The sequence below is a fragment of the Eubalaena glacialis genome, chromosome 11 (genome assembly GCF_028564815.1).
Source record: "Eubalaena glacialis isolate mEubGla1 chromosome 11, mEubGla1.1.hap2.+ XY, whole genome shotgun sequence".
Classification (NCBI taxonomy): domain Eukaryota; kingdom Metazoa; phylum Chordata; class Mammalia; order Artiodactyla; family Balaenidae; genus Eubalaena; species Eubalaena glacialis.
This window is the reverse complement of record NC_083726.1, coordinates 10,093,962-10,106,104: the sequence shown is the minus strand read 5'-3', so window position 1 is coordinate 10,106,104 and position 12,143 is coordinate 10,093,962. Positions and strand designations below refer to the sequence as shown.

Genomic DNA, 12,143 nt, shown 5'->3' with positions numbered 1-12,143 from the left:
AGATGTTTTTGGTGGACAAATCAAAGAAGACAAGGAATTGGAAGAGGCAATAAAAAATGTTTTTCACTATGTCAGTTTTTACAAAACCGGGTGACTATGTAACCAGGAATGTAAAAGTTGGGCTTATGCTGAAGGGAAGTTCAAATCAATTTACAAATGTTTATTAACTGATTCCCATATGGAATCGGTTACCATATTAACCAATTACCAGTGCAAGGCACTGTGGAGGATTTAAGGGTCATAAAATAATCTATGCCATAGGTAAGTGTAAAACATAATTATGTAGGCAAAATATAAACACATAAAAAGAAAAGTACCAAGAGAGAGCAGTATACATGTAAGAGACACTGAAAGAGTGAGAACATTCCACTCGGGCCCCTGCATGTCCTTGTTCCTCCCAGCTGTTCCTCCCTATTCCCTCTTGCATATGACCTGGCTCCTAACTGTTTCTTTCAGCCATTCTTGATAAAATCCAAATTGCCCAAACAGTGGCAGCTATTCTGCAAGAACAATTCCTCACTCTCAAGAACCATCCTTAATCCACTGTTTCTGAAACTAGCTGAACTCCAGCTGAGCGCCTCTTCCTACAGTCCTATTGTTAAAAAGAATGTCCTCTGAACCCGATAGCTCCTCAAACTACCGTATTTCTTCTATTTATTGGTTAATTACACACTGCCTCAATTCCTTACTGTTTATTTGCAACAAGCTTCCATCATCTTACTTTACTGCAAATGGCCTCTTGGACTCCTAATTGCAAACCTCAGTGATATTTTTCAGTTTGCACCTTCTCTCTCTCTCTCTCTCTGTGGAACATCACTGACTACCATTTTCTTCTTGAAACTTTCCTTATGCTTAGCATCCACAACCAGATATCCTCTTACTTTGTCTGTCTCTATTGATTTGTCTTTTTAGTCCCTCTTCCTAGACATAGGCACACCCCAAAGTTATGTTCTCAGTTCTCTTCTCTTCTCTCTATGTAAGTTCTCTTGCCTCCCCCTGGCTATTCCATATCCTTGGCCCTACCCCTTTCTCAAGCTGAGTCCAACATTTCCAACTGCCATATGGTGGATGTCCTTCTGTACCTCATATTCGACATACTAAAATGAAACATCACCTTTTCTCTGAAACATGATCTTCCCAATTCTGTCATCATTATTTTCCTAGTATCTAGACAAACCTAAGAGTGGTTTCCCAAGCCTCTCTTTCCTTTGTCTACCAAATACAGTCATCAAATCTCATTACTGGCCTAGAATATTGCAAAAGAATCCAATTTACACCCATCATCCAGCTTCAAGGCCCTTCATGTCTAAGACCCACATTTCCAGTCTTGCTTTCTGAAATAACTTACACTTCAATAAAACTGCAATTCTTTTTGTTACCCAAACAGGTTCTTCTCTTTTTCCTTCTGTATTTTTGTTCAATTCAGACCTTTTCCTTTATTTGAGACCATGACTTTGAATGAGTCAATAATCTTCTAGCTATTAAGTTAAATCTTTGGAGAAGTAAGAGAATTAAAAACAAATAAGATGTAATTTCCTCTCATGTATTTGTTTTGTCAATTTTATACCAAACCCATTTGCAGAAGTGAAACCTTTTTTTAAAAAAGGTGATTTGAACATAGAAAACAAACTTATGGTTACCAAAGGGGAAAGAGTGGTGGGGAGGGATAAATTAGGAGTTTGGGATTAACATATACACACTAATATATATAAAATAGATAACCAATAAGGACCTACTGCCTACTGTATAGCACAGGGAACTATACTCAATATTTTGTAATAACCTAATAACCTATAAGGGAAAAAGAATCTGAAAAAGAATATATATATATGTATATATACATATATATATATATATATGTATATAAAACTGGATCACTTTGCTGTACACCTGAAACTAACACAACATTGTAAGTCAACTATACTTCAATAAAAAATAAAATAAAATAAAATAAAAATTTCAGGGGGAAAAAGTGATTTGCGAACTCGACTAGCAACTGTTTTCCCTTGGCTTTTCTCATTATTGCTGGTTTACAGGGTGATCACAAAATGACATATTTCAAACAAATTCTCTTTTATAGTAACAGTACTATATCTCACTATTATGTTAGCAACTTGCGTAAATAAAAGGGTTACAAAGTATTTTCTGTATCAATGAAGATAATCTTTCCTCCTGAGTAGCCACCTGCTCCTGGAAGTTGAGCTGTCACTAGAAAGCAATTAAAATTTAGTTAATATTAGTAAGAGTGAATAAACTTTGTACAAATGCGTATATAAATTAACATGGTATTTAGGCTGGTTGCAACTCTCTAGCCATGTAGCAAAGAATAATGATCCTTTAGTTTCTAAAGAGCATGCTATATTTTTATATTACTAACCAGTGGTAAAATTATAAGTATTCTGCCAGCATAGTAGTAGTTCAACAAAGAATGTCAATATCTTTCACAATGGGAGATATTCATGAAATTTAGTTCTCCTAAAGAAGTAGAATTTAAGTATCACTAACTTTTTTCTGTAAGAAATAATCATAAATATAATTTATGCTACATAACTCATTTAAGTAACTTTTCAATTAACGTATGTCAAAATTTTAAATGCATTTTCTTTATATGTAGTAGTTAACACTAAGGAATTACTTTACATAAAGTACATGCATTATTTCATTTATTTTTCAAAACAACCCTAAGTTTGGCACTATCATTACTCCTGTTTTACTGATGGGGAAAATCTGAAAGGTGAAGCAACTTGCCCAAGGTCACGCAGCTATTATTGGCAGAGCTATGTTGATGCCAGAATCCCCTTATTAAACACTTTTCCATGCTCCTTCTACTTAGGTCAAAGAAATGTAGTGTGATGTCTTTATGCAAAAGGAGGTATTTTTGCTTATTTTGCTTTAGAAACATTTAAGTCTTTTTTAGTTCCAACCTTACTCTATGGAAAGTAAGGAATTCTAGGCCTCAAAAGATTCTGTGACATTCTCATAAATATAATATAGAAAAGATAGAATGGGAAAAATCGAGACCATGAATGAATACCTCTCTCCACCAATACATTCATATACCCATTTACCTCCTCCGTATTTCCATTCAGGTGTTCAGAGTGCAGTACATACATCACCTCAAGCATCACACATTCAAAGACCAGCTCTGGTATTTGTGTAACCATGGGCAGTTTATGTAATGTCTCTGAGTTTTAGTTTCCTTGCAAGTTTGTTCAGATTACATGAGATTATGTAAGTACCAGGCATAAAGTAGAATAGTAAGTGATAGCTATGATTATTATTGTTATTGCTATAATTGTTGTTGTTACATATCCTTACCACAGAGGGTATGAGAGAGTTGGGTTTTTCCAGTTCGAAATTCTGTGAAATATAGAAAAAAAAATACATAGTTAATTTTTAGATATTTTCGTAAAGAATAAATATGGCCTCAGAGTATGGTTTTCTTTTCCAACTGTCAAATCTCACACATAAAGTACCTCTGTGTCATGAATGGATTCTGCATATATGAATACCAGTAGTAAAAACAACTTTTAAAAGGTTTTCTTTTTCAGAACTGTCCTTTAGATAATAATTAACTTAAACCAAATTTTCCTTAGGAATAGTTATATAAATGAAAGTTTAAGACTCCACCACAGGAATGAGAGCCTGGGGTTCTCCCACTGACCTGAGATCCTCAGGGGGGATCCCAGAGGGATCCTCAGATTGGTGGTATTCCCTAGCTACCAACAAAAGCAAATTCTCTCCAGAGAAAAATGTCCCCACTCACCAATTTAGGCCTATTGAACTCCAACAGATTAAAATCAAGAAATAAGCTCACAAATATCAATGAATACAACAGCAGGTAAGCCATTAAGACTGAGAGTCAACTGAAATAATTAAACACAGATTTATTTCTCCAAGTCAACAGAAACATCAACACCAAAAAAACAAAACAAAACAAAAAAACGGGACTTCCCTGGTGGTCCAGGGGTTAAGACTCCACGCTTCCAATGCAGGAGGCCCGGGCTCCATCCCAGGTCAGGGAACTAGATCCTGCATGCTGCAACTAAGAGCCCACATGCTGCAACTAAAAGATCCCGTGTGCTGCAACTAAGACCTGATGCAGCCAAATAAATAAATAAATAAAATAAATATTAAAAAAAAAAAAAGCAACAACCAAAAAACAGATTTAGTTCTCTGAGGACTGAAAATACTGGAACTGTCAGGAATAGTACGTAACATAGCTATGCATGAACTTTTTTTTTTTTGTTTGACTACACTGTGCGGCCCGTGGGATTCTCGTTCCCCAACCAGGGACCAAACCTGGGCCCTTGGCAGTGAGAGCGCAGAGTCCTAACCACTGGACCGCCAGGGAATTCCTGACTTTATTTTTTAATAGAGGATACAATAAGGGAAGGGAAATCCATTCTCTATGTTCCTGAAACATGTATTTCTTAGAAATAAGATCGGTCTCATTATACAACTACCCCCTGAAGGTATGAGAGAAAAAAATTCTAATCTCTTCTATAGGAATCAGAGATAAAAAGATGAAAAATGCCAATAAAACTCATCTGTTAATGTTGGAATATATTTTAATTGCAGCCCAGAATGATCTTGCATCATGATAACTGATATTTCATAAGTTCCAAAATAGATACAATTTACAATTGACTACTTAATTATATATATATGGGTGTGTATATATACACATATTTTTCATATAACAAAATATTAAGGTTCTACCTACCTCCAAAAGCTTCTGTGATTGCCATGCTTTCAATTCCACCTCCTAGCAACTTACTAGAAATAGAAAGTAAGCTTTAGTAATGGGAACAGAAATAGAGATATCAAGAAAGGAGAAAGTGCTAATATCATTAGTATCATTTCTATTTATCTATATATCTTTCTATCTGTCCAACATGAACAGGAATTCTTGGCTGAATAAACGGCTTCCCACCTGTTTAGATCACAGGTTATACTGTGTATGGGCAGGGGGATCAACAAAACAATTTATAAGCCCTGTTGTTCTTACTCCTGTGTACCAATAGGAAATGGGCTATGCAGGGCTTATATTTCAGTAATTCTAAAGAACTGAACTGGAGTGCGAATAAATGATTTTAGTTATTAATTGGGTTTTTCATATTGTGCTGGGACTATGTTTCTAAAAGTCAACTGAATATCCAATTTTTTTTAATGTACTGAAAAACATGAAAAATAGATATTAGGAGAATCCAGTGATTGTCACCATGATTGGCTTATCTCACACAAACCAAATTCTATGAAGAACATGTCAGAATAGAAAATATTCAAAGACGTGACAGGTAACACTAGCAGATAGAAGAATAACTGTCAGATTTTGACAGCATGCACTTAACTGGTAATGCAGTGATACAGCACATTTAATACATACTCTTGATATGGAAAGACCTAAGGTTAATTAATCTCATTCATTCATTTAATGCAACAAATATTAATTATGGCAATTGTGCTAAGACCTGGTAAGAGCACTTTTAAAATCTTTGTAGTTATTTATTTATTTATTTTTGGCTGCATTGGGTCTTTGTTGCTGTGCACTGGCTTTCTCTAGTTGCGGTGAGGGGGGGCTACTCTTCGTTGTGGTGCACGGGCTTCTCATTGCAGTGGCTTCTCTTGTTGCAGAGCACGGGCTCTAGGTGCATGGGCTTCAGTAGTTGCAGCACGCAGGCTCAGTAGTTGTGGCTCACAGGCCCTAGAGCACAGGCTCAGTAGTTGTGGCACATGGGCTTAGTTGCTCTGCGGCATATGGGATCTTCCCAGACCAGGGCTCGAACCCGTGTCCCCTGCATTGGCAGGTGGATTCTTAACCACTGCGCCACCAGGGAAGCCCAAAAATCTTTGTAGTTTTTATTAGCATGACTTTTGGGACATGGTCACAGATTAGACAAAGCTTTAAGAGATGGATTATCTAACAGATTTACACTTACGTTGTTTAAGAGAGCAGCTTAAGTGTAAATTGAAGTAATGTTGGAAGTTATCCACAGATTTAGTGAGGGCTATGGACTTTAATGAGAAAAAGAAAAATCTAGATACTGACCCGCATAAAGGACACGGTGGAGAGACCACTCCATTTGGTGGGTTGGCCAAAAAGTTCGTTCGGGTTTTTCCATAACGTCTTGCAGAAAACCCGAACGAACTTTTTGGCTAACCCAATACTTAGGGATTCTATAAACCTACCAACTATTAAAGAGAGTTTTATTGATACTTGGCCCTCCTCATCTTGAGAAAAATCACCCTGAAAGGCTATAGCTCTGGAAAATCTCAGATGAAATTTCTGGTTGATATGCTGAAAAAGTGACCCCAAAATTTAACTGAAAGGGTACCCCAAATTACTTGGGATAGCATAATTGTTCCCTTATGAAACTCAGGAAAATTTACAATTAGATACAGAAATAGTGTTTTTAAATCTAGGAAGATTTAAAAATGGAGACACAAATCAAACCCACAGATTACTATTTTCATATTAGATTTGGGAATAATCTGTGCATATTTGGTACCTGAGAACTTTCAAAATTTAAGAGAATTTGACATTTTTATAATAACACATTAGCCTCTAATTGATTAAATGATATAGACCTGCAGTTTCTAAGTTGATAACTAAGTTTATACACAGTATTTGAACATTTAAGAGTGTCTAAGACTCACTATACTTATAAGTTTAATTTATTAAATTTATAAGACATTCAGATAATTGGAAAGATTTTAATAATTACACAGGTAAAGTTCTCAGAGGAAATATAATATAATAAATTTATAAATATAATTTAAAATGTTTAAGGGAATTTAGTTAACCATATTAGAAAGGCTCCCTTAAAATTTGCCAAATTTATAAATAGCCTCGCAGCTTAAGAAAAAATTATATAACATTTAAACAAATAAAATATTAATTTAAAAAAACCTAGCTCCTGAGTAATCTTTTATGTGCCCCAAAACCCAACACCGAGGACACCAGAAAGCTCACTATGAGAGTAATAATTTCTCTAAGCCGAATGGTTCTTAAACCATGACATGGTAGAGCAACTGGAGAATATCAAGTTGTCATTTGAATCAAGTTTTATTTATCTATTTATTTATTTATTTAGGCTGCACTGGGTCTTAGTTGCGGCACGCGGGATCTTTTAGCTGTGGCATGTGGACTTCTTAGTTGCGGCATGCATGCGGGATCTAGTTCCCTGGCCAGGAATAGAACCTGGCCCCCTGCATTAGGAGCATGGAGTTCCACCCACTGGACCACCAGGGAAGTCCCGGAATCAAGTTACCTTGACCAATTTGTCTTGGACCAAAGACTTTTCCTTAGCTGTTACTTGAAAAAAAGTTCTGTGATTTTAAAAATTTGAGGCAATGCTAGGTTAAAGAGGTGTTTTATTTCACTGCAGGAATTCAGACCCTTTAATAAAATGTGTGAATCTCCAAGAGGAGAATATAGTATATTGCACTTCCCTAATTTATTTTATTCACTATTTGTTTATTCATTCAATTAGTCATTCTACAAATATTTATTGAACACCTAGTTTGTGTTAGAGATTGCTCTATGCACTTGGAGTAAAGCAGCGAACAAAAGAGACAGAAATCCATCACTTCATGGAGCTTCCATTCTAATGAGAGAACAGACAATAAACATAAGCAAAATGTGTGGTATGTCAGTTGTTATTAAATGGTATGGATAAAAATTAGATCCAGAAAGGGGATAAGATGTGCAGAGGATGAAGATGGGGAGTTTTCGAATAAATTTTCAAATAAATTGATCAGAGAAGGCCTTAGTGAGAAGTGGACATTTTAGCAAAGACCTGAAAAACCTGACAGCAAGTCATGAACGTAATGACGAAAGAGTGTTCCGGGCAGAGGGAATGCTAAGTGCAAAGGCCCTGAGGTGGGAGTGTATCTGGCATGTTCTAGGAATAGCAAAGAAGTTAGTGTGGTTGGTACATAGCAAACCACAAGATGAATTAAAGATGAGCTTAGATTTGAGATTAGAGAGGATTTTGGCTTTTGCTCTGAGTGAGATGGGGTCATTAGGGTGTTTTGGGCAGAGGAGTGTTATGATCTGACCTATGTTTTAATTTTTTAATTTTTTTAATTTTTAAAATTTTTTTTTGTATTTTTATTTATGGCTGTGTTGGGTCTTCGTTTCTGTGCGAGGGCTTTCTCTAGTTGCGGCAAGTGGGGGCCACTCTTCATCGCGGTGCGCGGGCCTCTCACTATCGCGGCCTCTCTTGTTGCGGAGCACAGGCTCCAGATGTGCAGGCTCAGTAGTTGTGGCTCACGGGCCCAGCTGCTCCGCGGCTTGTGGGATCTTCCCAGACCAGGGCTCAAACCCGTGTCCCCTGCATTGGCAGGCAGATTCTCAACAACTGCGCCACCAGGGAAGCCCTGACCTATGTTTTAAAAGGATTATTCTGGCTCCTATGTGAAGAATAAATGGTAGGGGCAAGGTCTAAAGGAGGGAAGTTAGTTAGAAGTTATTATTAATAATCCAGAAGAGATCCTAATAGGTGTTTTAGACCAGTGAGGTAACAAAGGAGAAGGTGGTGAGAAGTAATTGAATTCGTATTTCTTCTCTTTCTATGTACACATATAGACACAAATAGAAAAAAAATATATATATATACACACACATATATATATATAAACTTTCTATTATGGACAATTTCAAACATACAAAAGTAGACAAAAACAGTATAATAATGAACCTTCATGTATCTATAACTCAGCTTCAAAAATTATCAGCTATGAACTCATGGTCAACCTTTTTTCATATAAACCTCCAACCACTTCCCTCCCTTTTCATATTACTTTAAGCACATCCTAGGCAACATATCATTTCATCCTAACTATTTCAGTAGGTATCTCTACAAGATGAAGACTCTTATTTTTAACATAACTGTATTACCATTATCACACTTAAAAAATTAGTAATTCCTTAATATCAACCATCTAGTAAGTATTCAACTTTCAGTCTCATATGTCTTATTATCCGTGTGTGTTTGAATCAGTATCCAAAATAAGATCCACATATTGGGATTAAGTGACATGTCTTTTAAATCTCTTTTAATCTCTAGGTCTTCTCCCTGATTCCATCTCTTCTTTTTTATTCCTTATAGTTGATTTGTTGAAGAAACTGGTTGGTTTTTTTTTAATATAAGAATTGTTTTGTTTTTTATAAATTTATTTATTTTTATTTATTTATTTTTGGCTGCGCTGGGTCTTCGTAGCTGCGCGGTCTTTCTCTAGCTGCTGCGAGCGGGGGCTACTCTTCTCTGCAGTGCGCGGTCTTCTCATTGTGGTGGCTTCTCTTGTTGCAGAGCATGTGATCTAGGCACGCGGGCTTTAATAGTTGTGGCATGCAGGCTCAGTAGTTGTGGCGCACGGGCTTAGTTGCTCTGCGGCATGTGGGATCTTCCTGGACCAGGGCTCGAACCCGTGCCCCCTGCATTGGCAGGTGGATTCTTAACCACTGCGCCACCAGGGAAGCCCGGTTGGTTTGTTCTGACTAAATATATTTGAAGGTAGAGCAGACAAGATTTGTTAATAGATTAGAGTTAGGGTGTGAGAGGGGAAAAAATGTGCTAAGGATGACACTAAGGTTTCAGATCTGAGGATCAAAAAGAGCTCAGGATGAGGGAGATTTTAGGAGGAGCAGATCTGGGGCAAAGATCAGAAGTTTGGTTTCAGACCTGTGAAGTCTGAGCTGCCTAGCAGACATTCAAGTGGAGGCATATTTGACTATGAACTCTTTTTTTCTTGCAGTTTTTTGTGAGGTCAGGGTTTTGAGGAATACTTTGAAGAAATACTGCTTTTGTTCAAATTGATCTTGGCCACTGCTCTGACTTATGAAACAGTAACTCTGCCTACTAAGGTAGAGGCAAAAAAACCACATTCTAGTCAATTTGCATTGGGAAGATGATGACTATGTCTCAGGAATCATAAGATGATAAATAAAAAGGGAAGTTAAAACTGCTGAGGCTGAAGAGCAAAACCAACACTGCATTATTTCTTCTAAAATATTCACTCTAACAACCGATTTTTAAGTAAAACCAAAAGTGAAATGGAATTTCCTTCATCAGTGGAGAAGAAAAGGGAAATGAAAAGTTAAACTAATTTTTTAAATGGTTTATAGATTAATATAGGCTGATTTAGAAACTACTTATATTTTGGGTCTGAATTTCTTGTAAGAAATTTAATCCTGTTTTTACAAGCAGTCTGGAATTTATTTGCTTCAGTTGCCTTTTGAGAAAAAAAAAAAAAACTTCTGCAAAATAAGAAGCTATTTCTACTACTTATAGCAAAATAACAACCTGGATAGAGGAAAAGAAATACAGTATTCCAAAGATTGTGCTTAGTGGTTATAAAAAATATGAGATACATACTCAAATTCCTGGCTCCCAGTGCTGATATGGAAAACCATCTTCCTCTTTTCACTATACTCAAATGCAGTCAGGAATCCTGGTTCCTACAGAAAGACAAAAGAAAAAGTTCAAAAAGCGTATAAGATGAGGGTTTTAATTTCAAATCCCACCAAAAGCTATATACTTGATTACCAGGGTCATCATTTGATATAAGCTACAGTTCATTTGTCTTTGAAGGCAGCACAAGATCATGGTTAAGAACATAGGCTCTTATCTTAAAATAGATAACCTTGTTAATAGATAACAAGGACCTACTGTATAACACAGGGAACTCTGCTCAATATTCTGTAATAACCTAAATGGGAAAAGAATTTGAAAAAGAATAGAAAAAAATAGATTAATTAAATTAAATTTAAAAAGAAAAGACTGCAATGATGGCATTTCTTAGGACACCTTTGGATTAATCATGAAAACAACAACTCTCTGAGTAGCTTCCGGCAGTGTTTAGTACATATATAAACTATATGAGTTACTGTAAATATATGTTGACAGAATTATTCTTGCTTGCTTCCAGGTGACCTCTAAAAATGGTTCGCTATTCACTTGACCCAGAAAACCCCACAAAATCATGCAAATCAAGAGGTTCAAATCTTTGTGTTCACTTTAAGAACACTCGTGAAACTGCCCAGGCCATTAAGGGTATGCATATCCGAAAAGCCACCAAGTACTTGAAGGATGTCACTTTAAAGAAGCAATGTGTAGGGGGTGGGATAGGGAGGGTGGGAGGGAGGGAGATGCAAGAGGGAAGAGATATGGGAACATATGTATATGTATAACTGATTCACTTTGTTATAAAGCAGAAACTAACACACCATTGTAAAGCAATTATACTCCAATAAAGATGTTAAAAAAAAAAAAAAAAGAAGCAATGTGTGCCATTCCGACTTTACAATGGTGGAGCTGGTAGGTGTGCCCAGGCGAAACAGTGGGGCTGGACTTAGGGTTGGTGGCCCAAAAAGAGTGCTGAACTTTTACTGCACATGCTCAAAAATGCAGAGAGTAATGCTGAACTTAAGGGCTTAGATGTAGATTCTCTGGTCATTGAGCACATCCAGGTGAACAAAGCCCCCAAGATGTGGCGCAGGACTTACAGAGCTTATGGTCGGATCAACCCATACATGAGCTCTCCCTGCCATACTGAGATGATCCTTATTGAAAAAGAACAGATTGTTCCTAAACCAGAAGAGGAGGTTACACAGAAGAAAAAGATATTCCAGAAGAAACTGAAGAAACAAAAACTATGGTCTGGGGATAAATGCCGCAAAAAAAATAAATGCAAATAAAAGTAAAAAAAAAAAAAAAGAGTTAAAATTAAAAAAAAAAGAGTTATGGGGAAGGGATGGTGGTAATGGCTGCAACAACAATGTGAGTGTATTTAATACCACTGAACTGTATACTTAAAAATGATTAAGATGGTAAATTTTATGTTGTTTATTTTACCACAATAAAAAAAAGAAAAAATTAAAAAAAAAAAAAGAACACAGGCTCTTGAGCCACCCTACCAAGGTTCAAAATATGTCTCTAATACTTATTAGCTATGTGATGTCAGGTAAACTACTTAATCTTGCTGTACTTTGGCTTCCTCTTTTGGGTCAAACGGGGATAATAGTGTCGCTTTCACAGGTGAGTTGTAAGGATTAAATGAGATATATTTATGGCATAAAGTAGAATCGTACTTTACTAAGTGATTCAGTTGATTTCATTCAATAGCATCATTTCCCC

The 12,143-nt window shown here is 36.3% G+C and overlaps 1 protein-coding gene, 1 non-coding gene and 1 pseudogene across 3 annotated transcripts in view; 2 read left to right on the top strand and 1 right to left on the bottom strand.

The window, feature by feature from the left end:
- The window catches only part of DMC1 (DNA meiotic recombinase 1), a 39,882-nt gene that overhangs the window by 24,252 nt on the left and 3,487 nt on the right, over window positions 1–12,143 (bottom strand). The window contains exons 4-7 of one of the 2 annotated variants that reach the window (XM_061204174.1): window positions 10,383–10,465; window positions 4,727–4,779; window positions 3,319–3,360; window positions 2,136–2,208 (exon numbers count right to left, since the gene is read on the bottom strand). In XM_061204174.1, coding sequence (XP_061060157.1) covers window positions 2,136–2,208; window positions 3,319–3,360; window positions 4,727–4,779; window positions 10,383–10,465 — 251 coding nt within the window. The remainder of the gene's footprint in view (window positions 1–2,135; window positions 2,209–3,318; window positions 3,361–4,726; window positions 4,780–10,382; window positions 10,466–12,143) is intronic. The other variant, XM_061204176.1, reaches the window with a different exon arrangement.
- Window positions 10,788–10,853, top strand: LOC133101814 (small nucleolar RNA SNORD58). The gene has a single exon (XR_009702706.1). It is a non-coding gene; the product is annotated as a small nucleolar RNA SNORD58 (small nucleolar RNA).
- On the top strand, window positions 10,949–11,676 carry LOC133101281 (large ribosomal subunit protein uL22-like; annotated as a pseudogene).